The sequence below is a fragment of the Pezoporus flaviventris genome, unplaced genomic scaffold (genome assembly GCF_033815535.1).
Source record: "Pezoporus flaviventris isolate CSIRO_AGI_PZ_B2104156 unplaced genomic scaffold, CSIRO_AGI_Pfla_v1 ptg000043l, whole genome shotgun sequence".
NCBI lineage: Eukaryota > Metazoa > Chordata > Aves > Psittaciformes > Psittacidae > Pezoporus > Pezoporus flaviventris.
Window position 1 is genome coordinate 791,440 of NW_026892591.1, and position 25,954 is coordinate 817,393.

Here is a 25,954-nt window from a genome sequence, read left to right on the forward strand (position 1 = left end):
GTTTCGGCCTCTCCCAGGGCACAGAGGGGGAGCAGCCCCAGCCCTGGGCAGGGTTTGGCCTCACTTCCCAAGGGGGCAAAGAAACAGACAAAGAAGTTGTCAAAATCGCCTTAAATTGTGCCTGGGAGCGGATGCTGACGGAGCAGCCCAGGAGGAGCCTCAGGGCCCTGCAGCGAGGAGCCCCCGGCACTGCGGGGGTACTGAGGGCGCGCGGTCCATCGCGAGTTCAGTTTCTGCTTTGAGACAAAGTGGACAGAAAACGGCGTTTTCGGGGTCTCTGACGCTTCCTGGAAGCCATAGGATTTAGGGGCTTTTTTTTTTTTTTTTTTTTTAATAAAAACCATTAAAAAAATCAAATAAAAAAAAAAAACAAACCCTACCCGTGCCTCTGTGCTTCATTGCTCAGCGCCGGGCAGGGAGACACCGGCCCAGCACCCCCTTCCCATGGGACCTGGGCCAGCAGCGGGTTCCTCAGCCCCTCCATGGCTGGCTCCAGCTCCCAGCCCTGCTGCAGGGTGAAAATGCATCCCCTCGTTTCTCTCTCATGTGATGGGGAGACCGAGGCTCCAGCATCTCCCTGCCCAACCCGGCTCTCCCCATGGCTCCCGCTGGCTGTTCCCATTTCAAAGCCGGGAAGCTGGTGGGCCCAGGGTGGGCAGTTCCAGCTTCCTCGAGCACAGCACCAACGCATCGCAGAGGGACCAGGCTGAGGTCCCACTCTCCCCACCCAGTACATGGATGCTCCCAACAAAGCCTCCAGCCCAGACTCTTGGATGCTTCATAGGAGAGCACTCACAGAGGGGAAGCCGAGGACCCCGTGCCCTTGGTGGGGGTGAAGGTCGTGGTTGCCCCCTCCACCTTTCCATTGATGCCCCATCTGCTCCCTTCAATTCATAACAACCAACGCTCCCGTAAAGACAACCCGAATGTCTTTATTGATTTCCTATTTACAAATCACAAAGCTGGCCAAAAGCAGAGTGTGAACACGGAACGAGAGCGTCGATACATTCATCAATACAGCACTGGAGCGGGGGCAGGCCCGGCTCCGCTCGGAAGGTGACGTGGTACAACAGGATGTCTCCTACTTCTGGGCACGGGCATGTCCAACACGGAATTACATTCACCTATCTACAGAAGCCAGGATTGCATTGAGCTGCGTAAAAGCCGTTAAGAACAGAAGCTGCTCGGGTGGCGGCGTTCAGTTTGCTCCTCCCCACCTCAAGCCACCACACCTACCTCATGGGCGACGGCCGGAGGAGGGATTTGGGAAGAGAACCTGCAGCTGTTCCCGGGAAGAGCAAGGCTGCCACATTCCAACGATTCCCACTATTGCCACGGAGGTACAAAAGGCCCCGACGCTGCTCTCGGGTGCCAGCAGTGAAGTTCCCATCACCCTTGGGAAAAGGAGCAGCGTTGAGCATCCCAGAGGACACCTCCCTCTCGACAAGGAGCGTGCCCGGACCATGAATGCACCTCACAAAGCTTGCATTGCACAGAGGCAGGTTCAATCACGAAGTCATGGACCCATCTGGTTTTCTTCTCTTTTTTTAAGTACTGGCCATATCAAAACCATCCTAAACCCTCGCGCAGGCCCACGAGAGACACATCTCCCAACGCCTTCCTAGAGAACCTAACCCACTACGGACATCTCTACGAGCTACTGGAGAGGAGGAGCAGGGTGTTCCTGGCAGTGCTGCTGCTGGAGATGGATACCCGGCAGCCACAGGCCACGGGGAGCAGGAGGAGGTGAGCCGGCCCCAGAGAGCACACAGGCACCGAGCTGTCCCTACCAGCAAAGGACAAGGAGGTTTCAGCTTTGAGCAGCTCAATGCAGGGTAACTGCTGCCCGCTGAGCTCCACAGCGCGTGCCTGGAACCAAGGGGGAGGTTTGTGAAGAGGAACCTCAGCTCTAAGGCAGCACCAGCCCCACAACGTGGACTTGGGAAGGCTCCGGCTGTGCTGCGAAGCAACACTTCAGTGACAGCTCCTTCTGCAGCAGAGGGCACAGCCTCGTGGTCCTCAAGGCTGGGCAAGGGCAAGGGCAAGTCCCCCACCTCCCTCCCAGCAGGACAGCACAGCCCTGCTCAGCCACAGGTGTACCTGATGGGGGGGGAAAACAACCACAAACAGCAGCTCAGAAGGGGCATCTTCGAGATGACCAAGCTCTGGGGCCTAAGGCCAGGCAACATCTGGAACTGCCCCCTCCTCCTGTGCCTGGCCAGGCCGTTGGGCTGCGCAAGCACACACAGGCAGAGAAAATCCTTAATGTTTTCCCAAGTGCTCCATAAAACCCTGTCCCTCTGCTGTGTTACCAGCGAAGGGGCAGTGGCACATCGAGCCTCTCTGCCTGCTGCGCATCCGACGTGGCCCAGGGCAGGTTTAACCATGCTCGCAACAGAGAGAAACTGCATTGAAACGTGCATGAGAGCAGCAGCAATCACAGAAACAGGGGCAGGGCAGGCAGCTCCCCTGCTCCAACCGACAAACCCGGCCCTACCTGCGAAGGACTCGGCACAGTAACAATTACTGTGGGCACCATGGGGTGTCCGAGGCTCACCCCTTGTTCGGAACGTGCTGTGGAGCTGGGAGGAAGCGCCCCCAGGACCCAGCCTGCACCCAGGGCAGGGCCAAGCCCCGTCCCTGCTCCGCCAGGAGCTCCACTCACCGTCCCCAAGGGCAAGGATTGTCACAGAGCAGGGAGAGGAGCACGAGGAGGCCGCAGTCTCTCCAGTTCTGAGGTCTCCCTCAAGACCCTGTAGTGCTGGAACAGCGAAGCCTCGGGGAAAAAGCCACTTCCCGAAACGTCCTGCGTGCGGCGGCTGGCGGGACGAGGACGGGGCCACCCAGCCCTCGAGCGTGTCTTTCTGCAGGGTTATCTCCTCACAGCAAGTCTCACCACAACCAGAGCCACTCGTTTCCATGCTTCTGACCGGTGGAAAAGCATCTACATTCGTTACAGTCCAAAAAACGCACGTTGTTAGATAGGGTTAACCAGGAAAGTGAAGAATGACTAGCCACGGACACCTACAAATGGTACTGGGGTACCAGTTAGTCTGGTACGTGATAGCAGCAGAATCACTAGCACAAGGCAAAACATGAGCTTTGAAATGATTTTACTGAGACCTTTGGCTAGTGTGGCTCCAATTGGTGTGGGCAAACTCAGCCAGGAATTTAGTTTGGAAGGTCACGGGGAAGAGGAGAGAGGAGTCCGGCGCCAGCTCCGCAGCTGCACTATGTGTAGAAGATGATCTCTGGGATTTGTCCATCCTCCACGGAGGTGCCGTTGTTGTTCCCAGCCGCGTAGCAGAACGTGAAACAGGTCTTGGCTCCCGTCGTCGGCGATTCGTGGATCACCTTGCGCAGTCCTTTGGTGCCGTAGTGGGAATCTGGACCCTGCGATGGGCGCAGAAGACGCAACAGATGAGGCAGGAGCACCCGAGAGGTTTGGCCTCACAGCCTGGCCCAAAGCACCCAGCCGGGGAGGTCTCAGCACCTCCCTCTTCTAACCTGGCTCCTGCACCCCAGGGATTTGGGGCAAAGTTCTCATCTCGCTCAGAACGTGCCACTACATTGAACCGGATCTCAACAGTTAAATATTGACTTAAGGCCACTGCAGGCAGGCCCTGGCTTACAGACCTGCAGCACCGACGGCTTGTCTGTAACACAGAAACAACCCCAGTGCTTCAGCACTAACACAGCCCTGTTCACCGTGGGGCAAGTTCAAAACCACCTCTGGGTGCTGCGGGGGAACGTGCTCCTGACACCACGATGCAGCAAAGGGGAGCAGACCTTTGAGAACCACAGAATGGGCTGGGTTGGAAGGGACCTTAAAGCTCCTCCAGCTCCAACCCCTGCCACGGGCAGGGACCCCTTCCACTGGAGCAGCTTGCTCCAAGCCCCTGTGTCCAACCTGGCCTTGAACACTGCCAGGGATGGGGCAGCCACAGCTTACACATCAGGGCCTTGAAAATCATAGAGCAAGAGCCCTGTTGAACGACAGAGCCTGCTCTCACTTACTCCCACCTTGTCTCTTGAACCCACAGGCCCCAGTGCAGTACCTTTAGAGTAGCACATGCTGTGTAGTTGACGTTGGGTAGAATCTCAACAGGCTCCTTGAACATGACCCGGAAGGTGTTTGATGATCCATCACAGCTGAACCCCGTGTCGTTCTGCCCCAGCACCGTGTTGCTGTCAGTGTGGATGATCTGTAAGACATGTGTTAACCTTTAATCTGCAGTGAGTTGAATGCTGCCCTGCACCAGTGCAGGTGTGCTGCCCTGAACAGGACTGAATCTGAGGGGTTCAACAGTCTGACCAGCCCCAGACAGCACAAGACAATCTCTCCTTACCCCGAAGCCTCCCCGAGGACTACAGGCTGACATTCTGGGCTTAGATCTTCCCTTGCTTTGCTTCTCCAAAAGCTCAAGGGGCACCAGAATGAGACCCTGACTATCAAATAAAAGTTAACAAGCCCAGTGTGTCAGCACATCAGCCTTGCTGTGCTGGGATAACTTCCCTGGAGGCCGTTCTTCTCCAGTGATCCAGACTGGGGTCACGGATGCACATCCAGGTCAAGGCACACAAGATAAGCTGCCCCAGTCTTTGAACAAGACCATGATGGACTTTGGAGAACCGAGTCCCTCTCAGTCCTACTCAGCATCCCAAACAGGATGCTGATGACATAAGGCTGCTTGTCAGCACTGCACAGGCCCAGCACAGACATAGCAATTGCTTCCTTCTCTTCCCTTGTTGACTTGTAGCTGCTCCACTCAATGTGTACAGCTCAGACCAAAAGACAGTCCAAGGACTATTGCAGCACCCAGCTCTGCTGCAGCACCTGCAGGGCAGGCTTGGCCTGGCCTGCTCAGTGTGGGAAAGCACACAGAGCTGCTTCTGAGCTCGTGTCACAGCTCTCAGAGATGTATGTTCAAAGGACAGCAAGCGGGCTTGGGGAGATGCTGCAGTGACGCATGCAAGGGAAGGCTGTAACATGGAGAGCAATAATCCCTCTTATCCCCAGTGCCCCAGCTGGCCCTCACTACATCTGCCAGCCACCCAATCTAGGAAACAAAGACAAGATGCTGCATATGCACTAGAAAGTGTAAATGAGTCCCTCCAGCAGAGAAGAGAGCATTACCTGTATATTTACTTGGTAATCCGTTGGCCCATGTATGGATCCGTATAATCCAAACCCAACTACAAATATCCTTTTGTTTACAGAGAACCTGCAGGAACAGAGCAGGGAAGTCAGACCAACTGCTGCTCCTGCACCGGTTTTGTACAAGGATGATGCACACGTATCAAACATGCTACAGTTTAAAGTGCAACTCTTCCTAATACCCAAAATCCTCTCCAGAAACCACAACCTGCAAGCTCACACCTCTGACTGCCCTAATGGGCTGGCAGCAATTTTGTTTGCTCATGTACGACACGAAGGTGCACAATCCCATCGCTGACTCCACAGTCCAGGCTCAGAAAGCATGTCAAGGTTGTGGTTCAACATCAGCATCCAAAAGCCCCAGGCAGGCAGAGGCAGGGTGCCCTGCAGTGTGGAGCCCTCACAGTAACAGCAGGCTTTCCAGCAAGGTAACAGCAAAGACCGTATGAAGTGTCATTAGATACTTCACTGCTGAGCACTGGAAGAGAATTGTTAATGTGCTTCTATTTGCTGCATATAGCTGCACTCAAGATTAGAGAGTAGAAAATAAGATTCAATAGCTCCTGAATGCAGGAATCCCTCCTGCCTAAGGCAGCAAAGGGAAGGATATTCAACCCAATGCCCTACTACAGCTCCATCTTCTCAGGCAGCAGAAAGCCTCAGCGCCTGCCAAACAGCCAACACAATTTCTTCACCCAGCCACCAACTCTTTTAGTCCTGCATGTTTCAAGACCAAACTGCAGCAGGCCAGAAGCCACTGCTCTGCAACCGGCGTGAGCTATTCAGCGCTGACACAGCACACAAGCCTTGCTGAAGACTGACCCTGGTGCTAACAGCAGTTGAAATCAGAGTCGAGTACAAGCTCCAAAAGGTCTCTGAGCATTAGATCTGAGAGCAGTAAGTCTTTGGAGGTAGCAGCTCTTCCAATTACTATGTCCCATAAAGGGATGAAGGGATCAGAAGATCCAACCAACAGCTGTATTGATGTGCACGAGAACCACTGATGAAAAAGGCTTATAAATCTTAAAGACCATATTAAAGCAAGTTCCCCTTCTACCTAAGACAAAGATGAATCAGGAAATAGCCCAGGCTGATTACCTCCAGTCTTGCTCTAACCACCTGGCCACACAAGGCCTGCAGGCCTCCATTTCCCACACCACACCTCCACGTCTCTTGTCATCATGACCGGGCTTTGCTGTTTCTCTATGAGCTTAGGTCTACACAAACTAGGTATTAGCAGAAAAGCAGGCACAGCAAGCATTTTACCCTCATCCCTCCCTCAAATAGGCAAGATTAAGGGGCTTCAACAAGCCATGTTTACACTTACAACCTGATGGAGCACTGGTTAGTTGACATACTCAGGCGCAGGAGGAAGCCACAAGCTGCGTGGTGACTCCAACCACTACGTGCCCATGCAGCTGCAGGAAGCCACTTGAAAAGGAGAGAAATCACCCCCCAAGAGTCCTGTGCTGCCACATTTTATGGAAACCTTTGCCAATACGGAAGCCAAGTGGCAGCCTGCAGCTGCACATGCAGGTTAATGCATCAGGAGATGCTTTTGCCCAGCAACGCTTTCCCTACAGGGTTTATATGGTGGAAGTCAAGGTCGCGCACGTAACCTTGCGGGTTTTAGGGCTAAAGCAGGCTCAAAGCTCAGTAAACACGAATCTATCAGCAGCAGAATGAGCAGAGAAGCTGACCTTATCCTGTCACTAGTCCCACTGTACCCCCAGCGGCTCTCCACCTGCTGGAAACGGCTGATGCTGCACTCCTTCCCCCGCAGGCAGCAGCGCGGCCGGTCGATGAACTCCACCCGGGGCTTTGGGTTCACTGTGAAGTGGAGGAACAGGCTCACCACTTCCCGGTCCGTGAGGATTCCCGACTGGGCAGGCCCTGCAAAGGAGCGTGGAAGCAGGGAGACGGTCAGAAACCAGAAGGGAGCCTTTGGGGATTTACATGGAGAGGCAGACGTGACTTGCAGTTAAGAGCGGGTCACGCCAGCACCGCACACGGGATCTCGGTGCTGTGTCGGGAAGTTCAACCCCAGACAGAAAAGTGCTGCTGAGTTTTATGGGCTGCAGAGTCCCTGCACGGGCACGTTCCTGACACAGACTCAAGGCGCAGCTCTGCAGAGCTGAACTGCATTTGGCTAAGAGGACTGATGTAAAAACCTGAAGCAGGCAGCTAATCCTTCCCGCACTCCCTCAGGAGATGGTAATGCTGGGGAGACAGGGGTTTTCATACATCTACACGGGTATTTTATAACATTACTGATAAGACATCATGAAAGCCCACGAGGGGAAGTGGGAGGAAACGTCACCATCAAGTGCTTTTCAGTCAAGATAAAGGTGGTTCAGCTCACACCCCACTCCGATTCCCTCCTTCCCTTGGGCATTTAAACCCTGCTTTGTGTTGGTTTAGAAATGATATCCTTATTGTAGAATCTAGGGGGAAATGCTAGTGACTTCAGCAAGAACTGAAAAGCATTCTCATCTTTTTTTGCCAGGAACCAGATGGGTTTTTTCCAAAGTGATGCTAAATTCAAGCTTTGGAAACTACTTCAAAGACTTTCAAAAGTGGAACCAGCTAAAAAATCAGCCCTCAGCAGAAGAGTCAAAAGCTGCTCTGCACCTCTGTTTGCAAGAGGCTTTTAACAGAAGCTGCTGCATACTGGAGAAACAATAGCATTAAGGGCTCTTTAATGTGGGAAGCCAATGCCTGCCTACTGGTTGGTCCAAAACTTTCAGCACATGTTATGCAGACATAATGTGGCCCAAGGCTGCAATAGGTAGAGATGAAAGGATTTCAGGAAGTCGACTGTTAACAGATAAATGAGCTTATGGATCCTTTGCTCAGCAAAAATGAGCCCTCATTGATCGTGTCTAAACTCATCCTGCGGTGCTGGGATTCAACCCTCAAATGGTTCAAATTACTTGCTCCGAGGGAAGGGAGCAACACATTTGCCAGTTAAAACATCCCCATGCAAAACTCCATGTTCAGTTCCAGGCTACACAACGAAGCGGTGAAACCACTGCCTGGAAAAATCCTTCTTCTTTTCAGAGTCACTCAGCAAAAGGGGAAAGCTGAAGCAATTCCAAGGCAGTCCCTTGTTGAAGGAAGAGCTGACCGGCGCAGCCTCGCAGGTTTGGGGTTTCTTTTGCTCATCTTTTTTAGGTTGAAGTGGAGAAAACCTCCTCAAAGCAAGAGGACTAACCAAAGATCCAAGCTGAACTGACAGCATGGGGAGGGGTACTGACATTTCCAGCTCAAAGGCATCAACCCAAATATGCCCAAATTAACAGGTTCCTCCCATAAGATACGGGAGATTGAGATGAGCTCTTAAGCAGAAGCTCTTCCCTGTGAGGGTGCTGAGGCACAGGGTGCCCAGAGAAGCTGTGGCTGCCCCATCCCTGGCAGTGTTCAAGGCCAGGTTGGACACAGGGGCTTGGAGCAAGCTGCTAACAGACTGAAGAACACCTGCAGCTCAAAGAACATTTTGGGAGTTCTTTCTGTTATGGGACTCTTCTCTGAACAGCAGCAGCAAGATGAGGCCAACCACCCTTGGACTACAGGTGGCAGCAGACAGAGGATGGGGAGAAACAGCCTCATTTCTCTTTGGGAGCATGCTACAACCAACACCAATTATTTGCAACTCCATTAGCTTTGTGTAGTTTAAATGCTTGGAACGGTTACAAGGGAAAGCACCTGAACGCATTCAGATCTTTGCTCTGGGATGAATAAGAAAGTAACCACATAAAAACATACAGTGAGCCCAAAGCCAGCTATAATCTGACCTGCTCCTCGCTGATGGAACAGCAGTCTTTAAAACAAGGGTGAATGAGCATGGATGCAAACAGCATTTACACAGGTGATTTAGAGGATCAGTGGGAATGGGGACAACCTCAAATGATTTCAGGACACACAGAGAAAAGCCACTGTCATGTATCTGACTCTGCAGCTCACAGAAAGCAAAGACCAGGGTTGCCAGAAACACCTTTGTTCAGTTACCTGCTGCAAACTCCTCAATAGTCATCAATGGGAAGCGGATAAGAGAAAGTGCTTTGCCCAGAACTTTCCGCTTGTTCTCTGGCATCACCTGAAGCTGCTGCCGTTGACACTCGGCCTCCGACCAGCGAACCACTGCGTTAAACAAACGAACCTCCCGGATCCCCAGGGTATCCCTCTCCAGCACCGCAACCAGGGTGTCTGCAAGGCAGGACAGACAGGGACAACTTCAGGCACCATCCCAAATCACCCCTTTCGACCTAGCCACAGTTACCCTAGGTACAGCCGAGGTAAGTAGAAGAGACGCAACTAAAAAACCTCTGAGGAAGATTTATCTGCATATTCCATAAGCAAGTAACTCGCTGGAGCAGCAAACAGTGTTCATTTCATTGGCATATTAATGGAAGTGCAGTAGAATGAACTGCAACTCACTTGACATCAAATCTGGATGAAGCGAGCAGCATGAAAGCCAGAAGGTTACCCTCCAAAGTCCATCTCATTAAAGAGGGTTAAAGTCTACATTTTAATGTTTATTCAGGGTGCCCAGCAAGTCTGGAAACTGCATGTGATCATTAAAATAGCCAGTTCTTGCTTCCAAAAACTCAACACCCTTTTAGCTCCAAAACCTGACTCAGGGAGCAATGCCAACTCCACAAAAGAAGGTGAGTTACACCCACCCCAAACCTGCCAACATCAACAGAGGAAATGGGCTTTGTATCGTGCCCAGAAACTCAAGCTGCACCAAAGCAAGCAGATCCCAGGATATTTCTGCAAGCCAGCATGCTCTTTTGCAAACGCCTTGTCTTGAGCCACTTAGTGCCAGAGACTGTTCCTTCAACAGATTGCTCCAGAACAGCAAAGCCACAAAAGAGAAGAGCCAAGTATTAGCCTGTAATAACTTGAGAGGAAAGCATGTAAAGGGAGGAGGGAGAAAAGCTTACCCAGATCAATGTCTGTAAACCCCTCCGCATTGATGGCATCCGACGTGTTCTTGTCTATGTTCTCCAGGCAAAGGCTGGCCAGCTGAGGCTCATCAAAGAGTCTTGCCTAGTAATGAAGAAGCAGTCATTATCACAAAAGGTATTTTAAAGTTTACACGAAGTAAGGACCCCCCCTTCTCTCCCAGAACCTGTCTTCATTAGCAATACCATGCCTGACTGCATCAGGAATTCACTGGCCTGCAGCTGTCTTTCACAAGCAGTTAAACATGACACAGCAAACACCAGATAAAGCTGTGTTTGGCATCAGTTCTGGTTTAGCTGTGCAGGTCTTCAGGCACGTCTTTCTTCTAACATCACAGCAGTTAAGGCAGCTAAAGTGCTTTCTAGCACCATACTGACCATGGCAGCTGAGCATGGGTAGCTCTTACTATATCATTTTTTATATTTAGAAGAAAGCTTTGCCCAGGGACTCCAGGCATGCTCCCTCTAGGAACATGCAGAGACAGCTTATTCTGTAAGGACATGGTCACACTGGTCTCATGCATTAACAGGCACATTGTTTGTATCCAAGGGAGATGTGCAAAACCCCACGGGGCACACAGCCTGCTCTGTGCATTGGAACGTTTTGCACAGGAACAGCTACCCTCATCTGGTTACCTTAAAGAATTCCCCCCAGAACAGGTTACTATTCCAAACAAAGCCTGCACACAGCTTGGAGAGTTGCTCAGAATCTCTCTACCCAACTCAAGTGCAGTCACGTAACGACTGCACTACCACTTCATATCCTCCTGGAGCGCCAAGACATGGTGCAGTGTAACGTGGAACTACTTTGAGGACTTGATCCTAGTACTTCAAGTCAAATAAAATCCCAGCCTTATGGCAGCAAACAAGCGAAGAGCTCAGCAGCGACTGCTTCAGGCCACCACTGCTTCAGGTTCTGTGAGGCACTGCCACCGATGCAGTAACTACAGTCAGAGCCTGAAAGATGCTTGTACTGTTGATGAGGAGGATAAAAGCCAGCAGACACGTATGCTGGGCTAGGCAAGACGCCGCTTCAGAGCCAGACCACCCGAGTGCCCTGGTCCCCAAGTCAGGGCAGCTGTGAAAACTCTGCCAGGTTTAACATCAGAGATCAGGGCAGCTTTCCTGAGCTGGCAGATCCTCCAGACCTAGTCCCTATTTCCTAAAGGAATGAAAGCCACACACACAAGGCCGATTTGCTTCTCATTCCTACACCACCCAGAACGGGGTGTCCCTGGCAATGCTAAAGCACCGCAACACACCGGTGACAGCACTGTGGTACATCATCAGCTGCCAGCAGAGAGGGTGGCAGGGATCAGAAAGAAAAGAGGGGTTTGGAAAAGGGCAGGGTAGTGATGCAAATGTAATCAACCTGCATGCAAAGTCTGATCTTCTCCAAAATAAGAAGTAATAAACACTGGCATGTACTTTGCTGCTTAAAGAAGTCGAACAGAAGGTGGAGGAGTCCTGCACTCACAGACTGGACCATCACAGGCAAGGATGTGCAACTGGCCTCATAAAAAGGCCAAAAACCACAGCTGCACTGAAACCCCAGGTCTGCATGCCTTCAGTAAGGCAGAAGGGTGAGCTGGAACAGGCTGAGGAAGAAATCACTTTGCTCCTCTCCTAAGAAAATAACCCAAAGCACTCATGAAGTTAATTTTCTTTCACCCCCATTTCAAGGAAACTATTGCAAAAAAGCCCTTTAAGACTGTCTGACCAGCTAGATGCAGCAAGCTTTGCACAGAGAAAGCTTATCAACACCAGTCCCGAATCTGAACACATGAACATCCTCTCATTCCACTTTTCTTCTTGGCAGATGAAAGATTTCCACCCTGTTCATTTCTTCCCCAGCTCACACTCTGGAAGGAATTGCCTGCCACACCGAAACAGAAAGCAGATCTGAAACAGCAGTGGCATTTGCTGTATTTTATTGTTCTTTGTAAGAACCTGCCCATCAGCACTGAAAACCCATAAGGAAGACTTCAGAAGGACACAGAACTGCTCCATTTTGAATCCTCATCTCCGTAACACTTACAAAAGCTCTGGTCTCTTATAGGGATGGACCCTGCTCAAGGGGCTCACACTCACCTGTGTTAACAGCATAAATGCGTTGTCTGCACGGAGGTTTTTTTTAAGGAACTCCACACAGTGAGCTTCCAGGGCTGGAACTGCATATTTTTTAGCTGTGTAAAGCGTTGTCATAACAGTCTCTGGTCCGATCTGAACTTCGTCTGAATAAAGAAATCTGAAAACATTCAAACAAACATTGCTCTGGTGAAGCCAAGAAGATAACAGGGTAAAAACGCCTTGCAATTCATAAACAGCATGTTTGTGCTTCTGCCCATCATCCTGACCCCGTTTCCTGCACTTGAGAGATGGAAGTGTTCTCACAGCCTTTCCACTGACTCTGCTTTACCAAGGAGAAGCTTTCTGTTTTAAATAAACACCCTTTCCAGTGTAACTTTCAATGAATGAATAGCTGGGGGATCTGCTGCAGCATCTTGGACTGTCCAGCATCCCACAGCCAGCAAGCTGCTTAGCCTGCCACTCAGGCTAGGCCAGAACAGCCTCTGGCCAAGCATCCCCCTTAAAATTAATGGGTTTGGCTGTTCATTTAGACTAAACAGGACAAAAATTCAATCCTGCCTGCTTGAGGAGACAAGCTGGTTTACATACTAATTCAACAATGATCAAAAGCACCCAGACATTCACTGCCAATGAGGTGTCTTCTCCATGCCCCACTTTCTCATCCCCTCACTTTATTGTGAACTGCTCCATTTCATTATCCAGATGTTCACGTACAGCATGCCATCAAACTTCAGCATAAAGCAAGAGTTAACTGCAATGCAAACACAAGGACGGCCACGCTGAAAGCAAAGCATCGGCCTTCTCCCGTTAGGTCAAAACAAGGAAGTACATTCATACTGCATGGAAAAACAAAGGTCTTCATAGGAAGCCTGAGCAAGCCTCCTCATACCCAAGCATGCTGATGAGAGACAACAGGACCTGACAGGCTGGGTTCAGTAAAAGCAGTTACACACTTGATGTCAGTCCCACTCCCATGCAGAGTTTTTGTTTAGTGTTTTTCCTCTAACCAGTCAAGCATTTGCCAATCAGGATCTGAAAGGCAGGAAGCACAGTGTGTTAGCTATGCTTGGCATTCCTATTCCACGGGATATTTTGGAAATCCCTGCCATGTCTCCTCCTAGATTCCTCTGAAGGGGGCACAGCAACACAGTGAGCAGCTGCTGTTCCTGGAGGCTTCAGGCAGCAGAAGGGCTCTTCCATGAGGATGCCAGGCAGTGTTCCTGTCTGGAGGGACTTGCTGCAGAGCAGCAGTGGAGCTCCTGGTCTCCTAGCTACAGAGGGCCAGGATGCAATTCAGGGAAGCATAAACAGGGGGATGCAGAGGCAGGGAAGTGCTCTCATTGCTGCTGAAAGCAGCTTTTGTGCTGCTCCAGAGCATCTGTTAATAACAGCATCAATCACAGGCTCATGAATGTACCCTGCATACATCCCTTTCGCCAGTCCTGTTTTCACCAAGTAATCCTGTTTATTACAGGACTAAAAAGGACACAGTTGCTGTAAAACAACCACTTCTATTTACTGCAGTGACTATGTCAGTGTTGATTTTTACGACAGTGCAAACAGCGTGTCCTGAGGGATAGCAGGAGAGGCTCAAACTGTGGGAAAATGCAGTATCAATTTAAAAGAAGATCTGGATTATAACCCCAGGGAATCAAAACTATTCTTTGGGTTATGAAAATAAGAACAAAAAAAAGCATCTCCTGCACAAATTCAGCAGACCTCTTAAAGCCCACCAACACAACGACAATCTAGTGCCCAGAAGGGACCTTCTGCTGACCATTCAGGATGGGCACTTTGTCCCTTGATGAGCTCCTAATCCTACAGCACTAGGCCATGGCTTGGACCAAGTCCAGAGACATATGTAAGGATCAGCTGCCATTTCAGATCAGTGAGACTGTTTTCACTCTGGGAAAAGTTCATACCATGTACTTGGTATGCTTCCTACTGGAACGCAGCACCCAAACTTCCTTTGGCACATTTAAGCTTTGAGCATTTTAAAAGTGACAGCTTGATTCCAGATTTAAGCATCCAGTATATCACTGGACCATGTGCACAGCTACTGCAGCATGACTACTTGCATGACTGCAAGCTTTAGAGGCACTGTGATAATCCACACACATTTTCTCTTGTACAAAATAGAAACATTTCTGCTGAAATCCACCCAAATGCACCATTTTCATCTTCTCAGGTGCTTCACTACGTAAAACAGATCTCTTCCAAGATCACACTGCTTATCCAAGTGCTGAAAACTCAGCACTGGCAGGGAAACACCATGACTGCCTCAAATTCACTCGATATTTTAGCCTAAGTTTTAAAGCTAGATGCTAACTCTGCACTCCTGAGATCTACCTGGCTGGTAGAGAGTCAGATACCAATTACAGGGATTCCCCAAGTGCTGGTGTCTGGTTGAAAACGAGCCAAAGAGGAGGGGGCTCCCTACTATTTCTGCCTTTTCATCCTGGAGAAGATCAATTTTTACATCTTCTAAGCTAGCACAGTCATGACCAAAGCGCTTCCTGAAGGTAAAGCAAAAAGCGTGCCAAAGCTATATATAGTCAGTGCTCCCAAGAGGAAGCGAGAGGGGAACATGTCAAGAGCACACAGGATTGGAAACCCCTGGAAGTAGGTTACAGAAATCCTGTAGAGAGGGGACAATGACTTTTCAGCACACATTCAGGATCGCTGTGGGATGTTATAGAGCACCAGCAGAGCTTAAAGAAATCGCTGAATAGGATGTTATGGCCCCTTCCTCCTCCTGCCCCCAGCACGAGGACTGACAACACAGGCTGTAAATGTAAATTCAAAACCAGCTCTTCAAAAGAGGAGTAAAACACACAAAAGGGGAGATACCACACAGAGTGGCCGACACTGATTCCATCCCCTTACTTACCTTTTATAACTTGCTCATTTGCCCATAACCTAAATGATCTCCCAGTATTGGCAACTTAAAGAGTTTTAAGAGGAATACTTTTCCCCACTTCTCTCAAACAGCATTTGGATCACATCAAACCAATGCATGAAGGAGAGTTTAAGAGAATGCCTGAACAGCTTAACTGCAAGGGCCAGCATGTGCACTGGCTAACCAGAACACCTCCCTATTGCTGCACCTGCGTGGTGCAACTATATATAACTATATATTCACACAATTATATACTTATAGTTTAGTCTTTCCATACTGCAGATCAAGGGCAGGAGGACATATTCATTTCACTATTGCTAAGCCAAACCATGGAGCAAGTCAGGTATTTATCTGCAGTAGCTATTCAGTCTAGAGCACCCAGGAAAAGAGGGATTTAACAGCAGCATTTAAACACCTTAGAGCAGAACAACAAAGAGGGATTTCATCTGGAAACGTAACGCTCACCGTTCTACAAAAGAGACCACTGCTTTCATTAAAAATGCCTTTTTCTACAGTAAATCTGTTCCTTCCAGTTATACCAGATGTTAGAAGCTTACTTCAGCAGAGCGAGGAAGGCAGCAGGCTCCACGTCAGGCAGCTCAATCTCTGTAGAAGTCGTGGCCATTCCACCATTAAACATCGCATCGAAGACTGCGCTGCCCACGGCCAGCACAAACCTATCATCAAAAAACAGGCAAAAAAGCTTGATGTTAAATCATATCCACTTCCCCCCCCAAAATCCCAGGCTGGCTGCTATTCCCTAAGGCCACCCTCAGGGAAAGCAAATCGTTCCTAGCGTTAAAAGCAAAGATGTTTTGCAACAGAAGGGAGTGTCAGGGTTTCTGTTCATTTGCTGCAAGAATACCAAAGCTGCAACTTCATCCTGAGCCCTGTCCCTGCATGCAGCACAGGAATGGCTCCCCGAAGACAGGAGTTTGTGCGTCATGGAACACAATACACGTGGCTGCTTTGCAGAGCACCTCTAAGAGCCTACGGATCATTCGTGAGGTTGGGAAGCTACGAAACACAAGGAAGTTAAGGAATCCAAGTTCTTCCAGTGAACAGGGCCCAAGTCTTGGTGCAATTCCCCCCAGTTACGGAGTGAAAACACTGATGGAAAATTTGTCACTACACACTACCCATCCCTCTCCTTTCTCCCCGGACAAGGAAGACATCCTCGGCGACAGCAAGCTCTCAAACCCTGCCAACGGCACTGGGAGCTGTGGACACCAGCACCTCCTGCAGCACCCAGCACCGGGGCTGCCTTCCCCAGGCACGCTGCTGTCTGCTTCCATGCAAACCCTGCTCCGGGCTGAGCCTAGAAGGCAGAGGAAACCTCACACGAAGTAAACTAACACCGTTAGGTGCACACCAACCCTGCTGTGCGTTTGGCTGGTAACCAGCAAGAGGCATTATCAGCCCGCCAGGAACAGGAAGCAAGAATTCCCACAAACCAGGTCTGAGACCGAAAAGAATATCCCAGTGCTCCCATGTAAACAAGATTATTTCCCCTGCTGATAAACACCAACCCCTATTTTAGGAGCAGCACAGGCACAGACCAGGCTGCTCAGAGGCCCGTGTGTATTTAAGCTGCTGTACCTGCCTTATGGTTCAGAAAAGCCATTTGGAGACCTTCCATTGATTGAAAACACAGAGGCAAGTTCTTCCCCATAAAGCCACTTTGTTTCTGGGGTCTGCAATCAAGCAGCTCCTTGAAGTTCAGGACAGCCACAAAGGTCACAGCTCAGCAGTGTGGGCCAGCAGAGGAGACGAGGCTACCAAAGCGATTCCTGCAACCACTTCTCCAACCAAGTATTAAAAGGAAGAAGCTGGAAAATTCAGGGGCCCTCACCGCAGCAGTCTGACTTCAATGGAGAAGCATCAAGAACTGCAGGGGAAAAACCTGTCCAGGACAGAGGCTCAAGACAGAAACCTCCAACTGGACCCCAAGGAAAGGCCATCACTGCAGGGGAATTTCAGTTTGGTTTGGCTGCAGCAGGAAATGACACAGGAGCCTTTTTTTATTTCCCTTTTCAACTAAATTCTTCATTTTCTCCCTTTTCACTCCTCTCCCATCCAGAGGAGGCCTTCCATGGACACAATGGAGCAAAGCACCATGGATGTGCCAGGCCTGTTTGCTGTGACAGACTGGCTGACAAGCCGGGTTGCGTTGTTTCTGATGGGTTAAGAGAGCGAGGGACAAACCAGGGCGGTTACAGAAAACACACACATGCATATTTCTATCAAAGAGTTGTGCATAAAAATGCCCAGAACAAATAAAAACCCCTTCTTCACAATACCAGAATTGCTAGTTGAAAGAAAAATCCTTGTTCCTACAGGAGCAGTGACGGTGGCGAGACAATCACAGGCATTGTCTGCTACTAAAAATTAACATACATTAATTGCACTCTGAATTTTCCCTTCTCACAGCCAGCACAGTGCACAGCCTCCATGAGCAGCTCTCAGCAGCTCTCTGAAAAGAGCATTCATTTAAAAGGACCTCAACAGTTTTTGCTTCCATTTCACTCGAGGACAAGGCAGTCTGACTTTGTTTCAACTGTTGAGCCCTAAAGGGATCCCAGTAGGTGGCACAGAGATGCACAGGACTCCAAATCTGAAGTTCTCTTAAAACATCAAGGGAACACAATGCAAGAAAATCCCTCTCTCTTCATGGCATCTTCTTAAATCTTTCAAAAATCAGCATTTTCAGCAATAAGTCACAGGAACTTCCATAAGGTTAATAATTTGATTTGTCTTCATGAGGATGCAAAGTTGACCCCAAAGGCTTTTGAAGGTCAGCAACAAAATGCCCTTTATTCTGCTACTTACAGCTTCCTACTCACCAGTGTTCACTGCTTCCTTGTTCACCCTGGCACCTCCATCTGTCACCCAGTTTATCTGTATACCAAACAGTCCTGCTTCCTTTCTAGGCACTAAGATGTATTAATAATAAAATAAATCACTCCAGAACCGTAACTATCCACTGCTGCATGTCACCTTCCTTCTCCATCTGCTCCACTGTGGAGAAACCTTAAAATACCTGTTCCAGAAGAGCTGGCAAATAGAGCAACACGTGATGTGCTGGAGCTTGGTGAAACCATAGGTGATGAGAAACTAATGAATGATGATTGTTTGCTGGCGGCATCCTTCCAGCACAAGGACTTAAGAGACACCAGGTGAAAGGAGCAGGAAGCAGGTTCAAAACCCCCAGGAGAAGCCTTTCACACGCAGCCGCAGGAGCTGTGCAGTGGGACACCTCAGCACACAACAGTGGAGGGGCTGCCAAGCAGTACACATCCAAGAAAAGAGAGGATGAGCTCAGAAGAGACCCCTGGAAACAAGCAGCCAAAAACGTGCCCAAGCTGCAGATCTCCCAGGCTGGAGAATACACAGGGATGCATCACCACACGCTTCCCCTGTTCCCTTCTGGGCCATGTTTCACACCCATCACACCCATGCAGCTCCTGGTAGACGAGGTTTAGATGTTTCTACTCTCCCATGTTCTCAATGAAGCAAATCTGGAAAAAAGACAGAACAAAACCCAAACTTCCCTCATGTTTAGCCTAATCTACACACTGACCTTGGCCATGCTTGCACTGAGGCAGCCTCCTCAGTCCAGCCTTGACCTTAAGGCTGCTCCATCTCTACGGCTGACTCAGCAGCAAGAAGAAACAAACTCAAGGCCCAGAGACTGAGTTTCCTTCAGGGTAGGCAAGTAACTTCCACAGGCTCTGGAGCCTCCTAAAGGTGGAAAACATCAGATCTCAGGGCTTCAGATGCTTCACAGGACCGATGCTTGGATAGATGAAACTTCAGCTGAACCCAGCACAACCACTTACCCCATTTATCTACAAACAGGGCTTTTCACACACAGAACGAGCGCTCTTAGTCGCTGTGTGAGATATCTGGTGCTGCTTCTAGCACAGGGATGAGAGACACCAGGAGAACTGCTGAACTTGGCACTCTCTTAGAAACCCACCTGAACCTACAGCTCTGTCACACTCAGAAACATGGTTTGGGGTGAAGGGACCTTAAAGCTCATCCAGTTCCAACCCCCTGCCATGGGCAAGGACACCTTCCACTACACCAGGCTGCTCCAAGCCCCATCCAACCCACTCCAGTGCAAAATACCTTGCGCTGTCAGGCTGCTGCGGGAGAGCTGCGAGCAGAAGGGGTCTGGGTGGGTTTATTTTAAGCTCTGAAATAACCACTGTACTTCCTGAATCATCGGGGTATCCCAACTGTAATATCAATTAGGCAAGTTTTACTAAAGTCTATATGATCTGTAAGTGGGATGACACGACATCTATCTTTACCACCCAGAGCACAGATGGATTTCAAAGCAATTAAGCAGCATTTCACTTTGGGCCTTTCTGTCTTGCCTTCCCCCCCCCCCCCCTTTTTTCTTTTCCCCCCCGAAAAAGCTTAATTTATTTTCCATTTATTTCTGGGCTGAACATTGCCCCTCCGCACCTCCACCAAGCTTAGTTCTCAGCACCGGAGCAAGCTTACCCTAACACTAAATAAGCCTCAAGTTATAAAATAGCAGAACTGACCCCCTAAGCACTCAGAGCAGCCTAAAACAAGAGTTTTGACCGGAAAGCAAGAGAAAAAGGGAAATCTGAAGGGGAAGCCTCCAGGAACACAGGCACTCAGGAGAAAAGCAATCGTCTGAAGCAGTTTGGAGCAAGGCTCCCTTTGCCAAGCACCAGTTCTAAGCACACGAACAAGCCTGCCCCCAGTTACAGCAGGTCCTGGCTTTGAGCACAAGGCTCTGGCATTTGCTGTTGGCATAGCTGAGCAGCCCGGGAGGCACTTCCCGGAGCTGTGGGGTGTGAATGGCATGCACCAATTCACCAAAGCTGCCCCGAGAAGCAGCCAAGCATCCACAGGCCACAGGGGTTTTGCATTATCCGGGTGGAAGCAATCCCAGCTTCTCAGGCAGTGCGCAGCTCAGGGCTGCAAACTCTTAAATGGCAGCTCGGCCTTCAGCATCAAGCTCGACTGGTTCCCTCACGCCCAGATGTCATTCTCAATACAGCTCTTCCAGCATCCTGGTGTCTGGTTTACAGTAGAGGATTAACGCCCCAAGACACAGAGAAAAAAGACGCAATAAAGGTTATTTTTAAAAGCAAACGCTGTGGCAGAAATTCGGTTTCTCAAATGATTGCTTCCCTTTCCACCCCCAGCACTCCCAACGATCCCTATTCCTGTCAGCACAAATCACGCCGTCTTGGAGACTATTCCCCCTCTCCTTCCCTACCCACCCAACCGAGGGCTGCTTCCAGGCGAGTCCCAGGCATTTGGGGTTTTCCCTCGCACCTACCCTCCATGGAAAACGCTCCAGCCCAACGCCAGACCCATCACCTGGGCCGGTAACCGTGCGGATGCACAGCACCATGACCCGAGGGCTGGCAGAGATGTGAGGTGACGGCGGCTGACCACGGGGAGGTGAGCACGCCGCGGGGCACAGGCACCTCCCGGCATGTGCGGGAGCAAACCGGGACGGTCCCAGCTCCGGACTCGCAGCAGCCCGGCTCCCTCCCTCCCTCCATCCCGCCGCGGGGTGCGAGGGGAGCTGGGCCTCGCTGAGGCCGCATCCCCCGGCGCCGGGCGGATAAAACTTGGGTGCGGTTCCCCGCTCCCCCTTCCCCAATGGAGCCGATCACCCGAACCCCGCACCCTCCTACCGCATCGCGCCAGCACCCGCATCCAGCCCGCGGCCTGCCCCCGGGGCCCAGGACCCCCGGCCACCTCGCAGGGCCCGCGCTTCACCGCACGGCCTCCCCAGGCCGCCACGGACCCTGGAGCCCGCCGCTGCCCGCACCGGTCCCCGCCCGCGGGTCCTCTCCGCGGCCCACCTGTGCGCGGGGATGCGCTGCGAGCCGCGGCCCTTCCCCACCAGGAAGTGCACGTCGCTGAGCACCTCGTTGTTGAAGAGGAAGGCGAAGCGCTCCTGCACCGTCGGCTTCGTCGCCTGCCAGTTATAGACGGGCTCCCGCTGCAGCGCCCCGCCGGGCCCGCCCGCCCCCCCGCCGCCGCCGGCCCCCGCCGCCCCCGCTGCCGCCGCCGCCGCGGGGCCCCCCGCGCCTCCGCCGCTGGCCGCCGGGTTGGCAGCGCCGCACTGGTTGTAGGTGAGGCCGGGAGGCGACGCGGGGGCGCCGTTGGTGCAGGCGGCGGCGGAGGCGGCGGCCCCGTTGCCCGGCGGCGGCGGCGGCGGCTGCGGGCAGGAGGAGGAAAGGCCCCCGGGGCCCCCGCCGCTGCCACCGGCCGCCATCTTGTGCGGCGGAGGCGCAGGAGCGGGCGGCGCGGGGCGGCGCTGCAGCAGCACCAGCACCAGCAGCGGCGGGCGGGACACGGCGGCGGCGGGCGGGAGCGGGGCGGCGATGGCGATGGCGATGGCGGCGGCGGGGCGGCTGCCGGCGCTGATGCAGAGAGCGGGGCAGCAGCGGCGCATGGGGCACAGAGCGGAGCCGCCGCCGGCCGGGCCGGGGAGGGGAGGGGAAGGGAAGGGGAGGGGGGGGAGCGGCGGCGACAGCGGCGGAGCGGGGCGGGGAGAGGGCGGGGGGCGGTGGCGGGAGCAGGCGGAGCCGCGCCGGGGTGCGGGGCGTGAGGGGAGAGGGGCTGAGGGGAAAGGGGGGATCCCTGTGGGAGCGAGGGGCTGAGGGGAAGATCCCTGAGGAGGGAGGGAGGAGAAGGGGGTGATCCCTTAGGGAGCGGAGCCTGAGGAGGACAAGGGGGGCGATCCCCGAGGGGCGAGGAAGGAGCCGTGCCCTGAGGAGGACAAGGGGGGGCGATCCCCGAGGAGCTGCCCTGGGGATGAGTGGTCCTCCCGAGAGCGGAGTCGTTCCAGGGAGGATGAAGGTGGGGAGGCCCAGGGAGCAGTTTATGGGGACGGTTCATGGAGGGGCGGTGGGGATTTACGGGGATGAAGGGGGGCAGTGGTGAGGGAAGTTTGGGCCATGGGGAGGTGAAGGGGGACACGGAGGTTGCTCCCTCCGTGCTCTCACAAAGCAGCCTGTCCTCTGCAGCAGCCGCCCAGGCCTCCGCCATGCCCAGGACACCCTGCTTTGTGCCTCGCAGCTCCTTGGAACGCACAGCGCGGGGTTATGGCCGCTGCTGAGCCCGGGCCCCGAGCGCTGCTGCGGGTGTCACGCACCCCTGGGTGCTCACCGACGGCCTCCCAGGCAGCGCGAGGTGGGGAATGGCGCAGGAATTGCCCTCCTCGGGGTAATTCCATTGCCCCTTTCCCTGTTTTCCGTTCCCCCGATCTCTGTTCAGCTCCTGGAGGTGCGTGCGCGTCCAAAATGGCCTCGGTTCGAACGCGTTCAGTGGGGAGCTGCCCTGTCTGCCCCCTGTTTTCTGTGCCTTTGTGCGATCGTTTGGAACACGGAGACAGGCTCTTGATACCGCTTCAGAGCTTCCCGACGCTTGTACAGCGCGGGGATCTCGGCCATCAGCCGCTATGGCCACCGTGGCTCATTGCAGCGGTGGTGCTACGCCGCTGATATTGATGGAGAGCTTCCAGCCTGGTTTTTTATCATGTTATCAAATACCTGTCCCTGCTGCCTTACGTGCCGGCAGGTTCCTGCTGCAGTCCTTAAAGCTGCGTTAACGCTTCCCTTTGGGGAGGTTGGGAAAATCCTTGCAGCCACAGGTCTGCAGTTCAGAGCCGGCTGTCCTGCCGCTGCCTTCTGGAATCTGCTCTGTGCCTGCAGCAGTGAGGAGAAGCCTTTAGAGGAGCAGCTCTTTTTCCCATGAAATCTTTCTTAGTCACAACCGAGCATTAAATACAGATGGATTCTCTGTTAAAAACGCTGCATCCTTTTGTCTTTCATGCCGTTTGCTTAGCACGTCACACACTCACACCCCCTTGCTGGCCAAGCTGCTTCCATGCTTTTCAGCATCACAAAAGTGATACCTGGCCACCTGCCCGCTCCCTGCTCAGTCCTGTTCGGATGCTTCAGAAACATTAGAGGGAGCTAAAGGCTGCTGCATGCACCCGAGTGGGTGGCTGGACACTGGGTTACTGACAGGGGTGGCCTGGAGCCTCATCCCAGGGCAGGTGGACACCGCTCCTTCAGGTCCAGGAGTGCTGCCCCTGGGTCTGTTGTGAAAAGATGAGCGCTTTAGGGTCACTCAAAGAATGCCCATCAAAGCCATTAGCAAGAGCAGTTCTTATATGATTTATAAAGGCATGAGTTAAGAATTCGATGGCGAGGTTCACTCTATTCTTACATGAGGAACATCAAGGTTAAATTGAGCTAAAGATGACTGATGCAGAGGCTGGAGGCACGGAGTAAGGGAGACCCTCCTGTTGAGTACTGAGGTTCAGATTGGGCCCCCTCACTTTCTAAACTCCTCAGGGAGCATAGGTGCAGCTAGATCTAGTTTTAATCTCTGATTCTATGATGTATAAAGGATCCTGTTAAAAAGATTCCCTGGAGTCAGTGAAAGGATACCATCAGCTTTCTCAGCACTCCTCGACAGGCAAAGGGTTGAGCATCACTGAGCAGAACTAACAGCCCCGGTAAACAAAGAGCTCAAAAGGTCCTATCTTGGGACCACTCTTTATAGGGTCATAAGGTGTGTGGCTTTAGTCAGCAGTGAATTTCCACCCTGGCCTCAATTCCGTGTGGGTTCCACCAGTTGCACAACAGTTGTGTTCCAGATTGCCAGGGAAAGACTGATCAGCCCAAAAGAGCTGGTACAATCAGGAGTACCCAAACATTTGGATCTCTATTTGCCACTCCCTACCTTTGCCAGGCAACCGGAGTTCCTGGTACAGCCAGGGAGTGCCCAGCATCCAACTCCTTGCGCTGTGCAAAGCCTGAGGCTTAATGGGAATTCATAGAATCCGAGCCTGGTTTGAGTTGATGGGACCTTAAAGCTCCTCCAGCTCCAACCCCTGCCACGGGCAGGGACCCCTTCCACTGGAGCAGCTTGCTCCAAGCCCCTGTGTCCAACCTGGCCTTGAACACTGCCAGGGATGGGGCAGCCACAACTTCTCTGGGCACCCTGTGCCAGCGCCTCAGCACCCTCACAGGGAAGAGCTTCTGCCTAAGAGCTCATCTCAGTCTCCCCCCTGGCAGGTTCAAGCCATTCCCCCTGAGAACAGAAGAATCCTGAGCACAGGAGAAGAAGCCACCATGTCACCTGAAGCCCCACTGACCGGCTACATCAACCAGGCCACCCTGGTGGCTCTGCAGTGGCCCCTTTACTGTCATGGTGCCATCGGGCCGGCATGGGTGGCATCACTGCTGCTCCTGCTGTGGGGCTTTTCTTCAATGCAAATCAACAAGGACTTATTTATAGCACCTTCTCCCAGCAGGAGAGCCTATTTTGGGCTGATGCTCCAGCACCAGAGCAGCGCAGGTTATTTTAACCCTGTGCTAGGTTATTTTCAGAGCTGCTCTTCTCTGCACGTGCCCTGAGATGGTTTCCAAGTACCAGGTGCTTTCTCGGTGTGGTGTGACAAGGGGTGAGGGGAAAGAGGGACCATAAGAAGCGATTTGATAGAGATTCAAAACTAAACCATCCTCTGCAGCAAAGCTGCCTTTGACACACTGGATCCACACAGCATCTTTGACAGGAACCTGGAGAGGTGGAAGCTCAACAAGGCCAGTACTAGGTCCTGCCCCTGGGTCAGGGCAATCCCAAGCACAAACACAGGCTGGGGGAGACTGGATGGAGCAGCTCTGAGGAGACCCCCCCCTGCAGTCCTGATCAAGCTTTGGAGCAACGGTACAAGAGAGACGTGGGGCTGTTGGAGCGAGTCCAGAGGATGCCATGGAGATGCTGCGAGGGCTGGAGCAGCTCTGCTCTGGAGCCAGGCTGAGAGAGCTGGGCTGGGGCAGCCTGGAGAAGAGAAGGCTCCTGAAGGGGAGACCTGAGAGCAGCTCCAGTGCCTGAAGGGGCTGCAGGAAACCTGGAGAGGGGCTTGGGACAAGGGATGTAGGGACAGGCCAAGGGGAATGGCTTGAACCTGCCCGAGGGGAGACTGAGATGAGCTCTGAGGCAGAAGCTCTTCCCTGGGAGGGTGCTGAGGCACTGGCACAGGGTGCCCAGAGAAGCTGTGGCTGCCCCATCCCTGGCAGTGCTCAAGGGCAGGCTGGACACAGGGGCTTGGAGCAAGCTCCAGTGGAAGGGGTCCCTGCCCGTGGCAGGGGCTGGAACTGGGTGAGCTTTAAGGTCTGGAGCAGCCCAAACTCCTAGAGCCACCCTGTGCAGATCCAGATGCTGCAGGAAGCAGCTGCACCATTTATCAAGCGGACTTCTTGGCCACTTTGGGACTTCCTCAGCTCAGAGCTGCACTCATCCATGTGCAGAGCCAGGAGCAGCCCCATCCTCACAACTGGGGGTGCCAGGGAGCAGGAGCTGCCAGGACTGCACCAGGCAGGGTGTCGCCTGCAGCCACAGCGATGGCATCCGCAGGGTTACAGCTCCATGAGCATGGCACAGGACTGGAAAACTCACTCACCAGCCCAGAAAATACCTTAAAAAATCAAAGTAGAGGAAAAAAAAAAACCTCAACAGCATCTTCCCAACCCACCAGAGAAAGCACAGGGGGGCTCAGGCAGCCCTTCTCCTCCTCATCACCAGTCCCTCCTGCTTCCCCTATCCCATTCCCATCCCACCACCCACTTTCCTCCTGCTTGTTTCCCCCTCCCCACCCTCACCGATGGCTGTAGGTTGGGAATGGGCCCCGGCTGGCTCGGAAGGGCGGCAGGAGCAGCGCTGCCCTGGGACCCTGCAGTGCCCCTGTGGGGCTGCAGCAGCTCGCACCGCCCCACTGGGAAAAGTGAGTCAGGGCCTGAGCCACTGCCAGCCCTATTCCTG

General features: G+C 52.5%; 1 protein-coding gene across 2 annotated transcripts; it reads right to left on the minus strand.

Annotated features, from left to right (window-relative positions):
• Positions 1 to 912: 912 nt before the first annotated feature.
• BTBD2 (BTB domain containing 2) lies at positions 913 to 21,585 on the minus strand. Of its 2 annotated transcripts, XM_061466756.1 has the most exons (10): positions 20,977 to 21,585; positions 15,673 to 15,792; positions 12,217 to 12,373; positions 10,105 to 10,210; positions 9,167 to 9,364; positions 6,859 to 7,051; positions 5,138 to 5,225; positions 4,059 to 4,205; positions 2,666 to 3,393; positions 913 to 1,621 (listed from the first exon to the last, which is right to left on the minus strand). In XM_061466756.1, exons 1-9 carry the CDS (start codon positions 21,570 to 21,572, stop codon positions 3,232 to 3,234), a joined length of 1,767 nt encoding a protein of 588 aa, XP_061322740.1. In that variant the 5' UTR covers positions 21,573 to 21,585; the 3' UTR covers positions 913 to 1,621; positions 2,666 to 3,231. The 2 variants fall into 2 exon arrangements, with proteins under 2 accessions (XP_061322740.1, XP_061322742.1); XM_061466758.1 differs by lacking the exons at positions 913 to 1,621; positions 2,666 to 3,393 and having other exon boundaries at positions 6,903 to 7,051.
• Positions 21,586 to 25,954: the final 4,369 nt, after the last annotated feature.

Excerpts from the sequence above, each read along its gene's own strand:
- BTBD2 (XM_061466756.1), bottom strand. The coding sequence starts at position 21,572 with ATGCGCCGCTGCTGCCCCGCTCTCTGCATCAGCGCCGGCAGCCGCCCC. Across the intron at positions 7,052-9,166 it reads TATTGAGGAGTTTGCAGCAG|GGCCTGCCCAGTCGGGAATC; the intron begins GTAACTGAACAA and ends GCTCCTTTGCAG. Across the intron at positions 4,206-5,137 it reads ATTACCAAGTAAATATACAG|ATCATCCACACTGACAGCAA; the intron begins GTAATGCTCTCT and ends CATGTCTTACAG.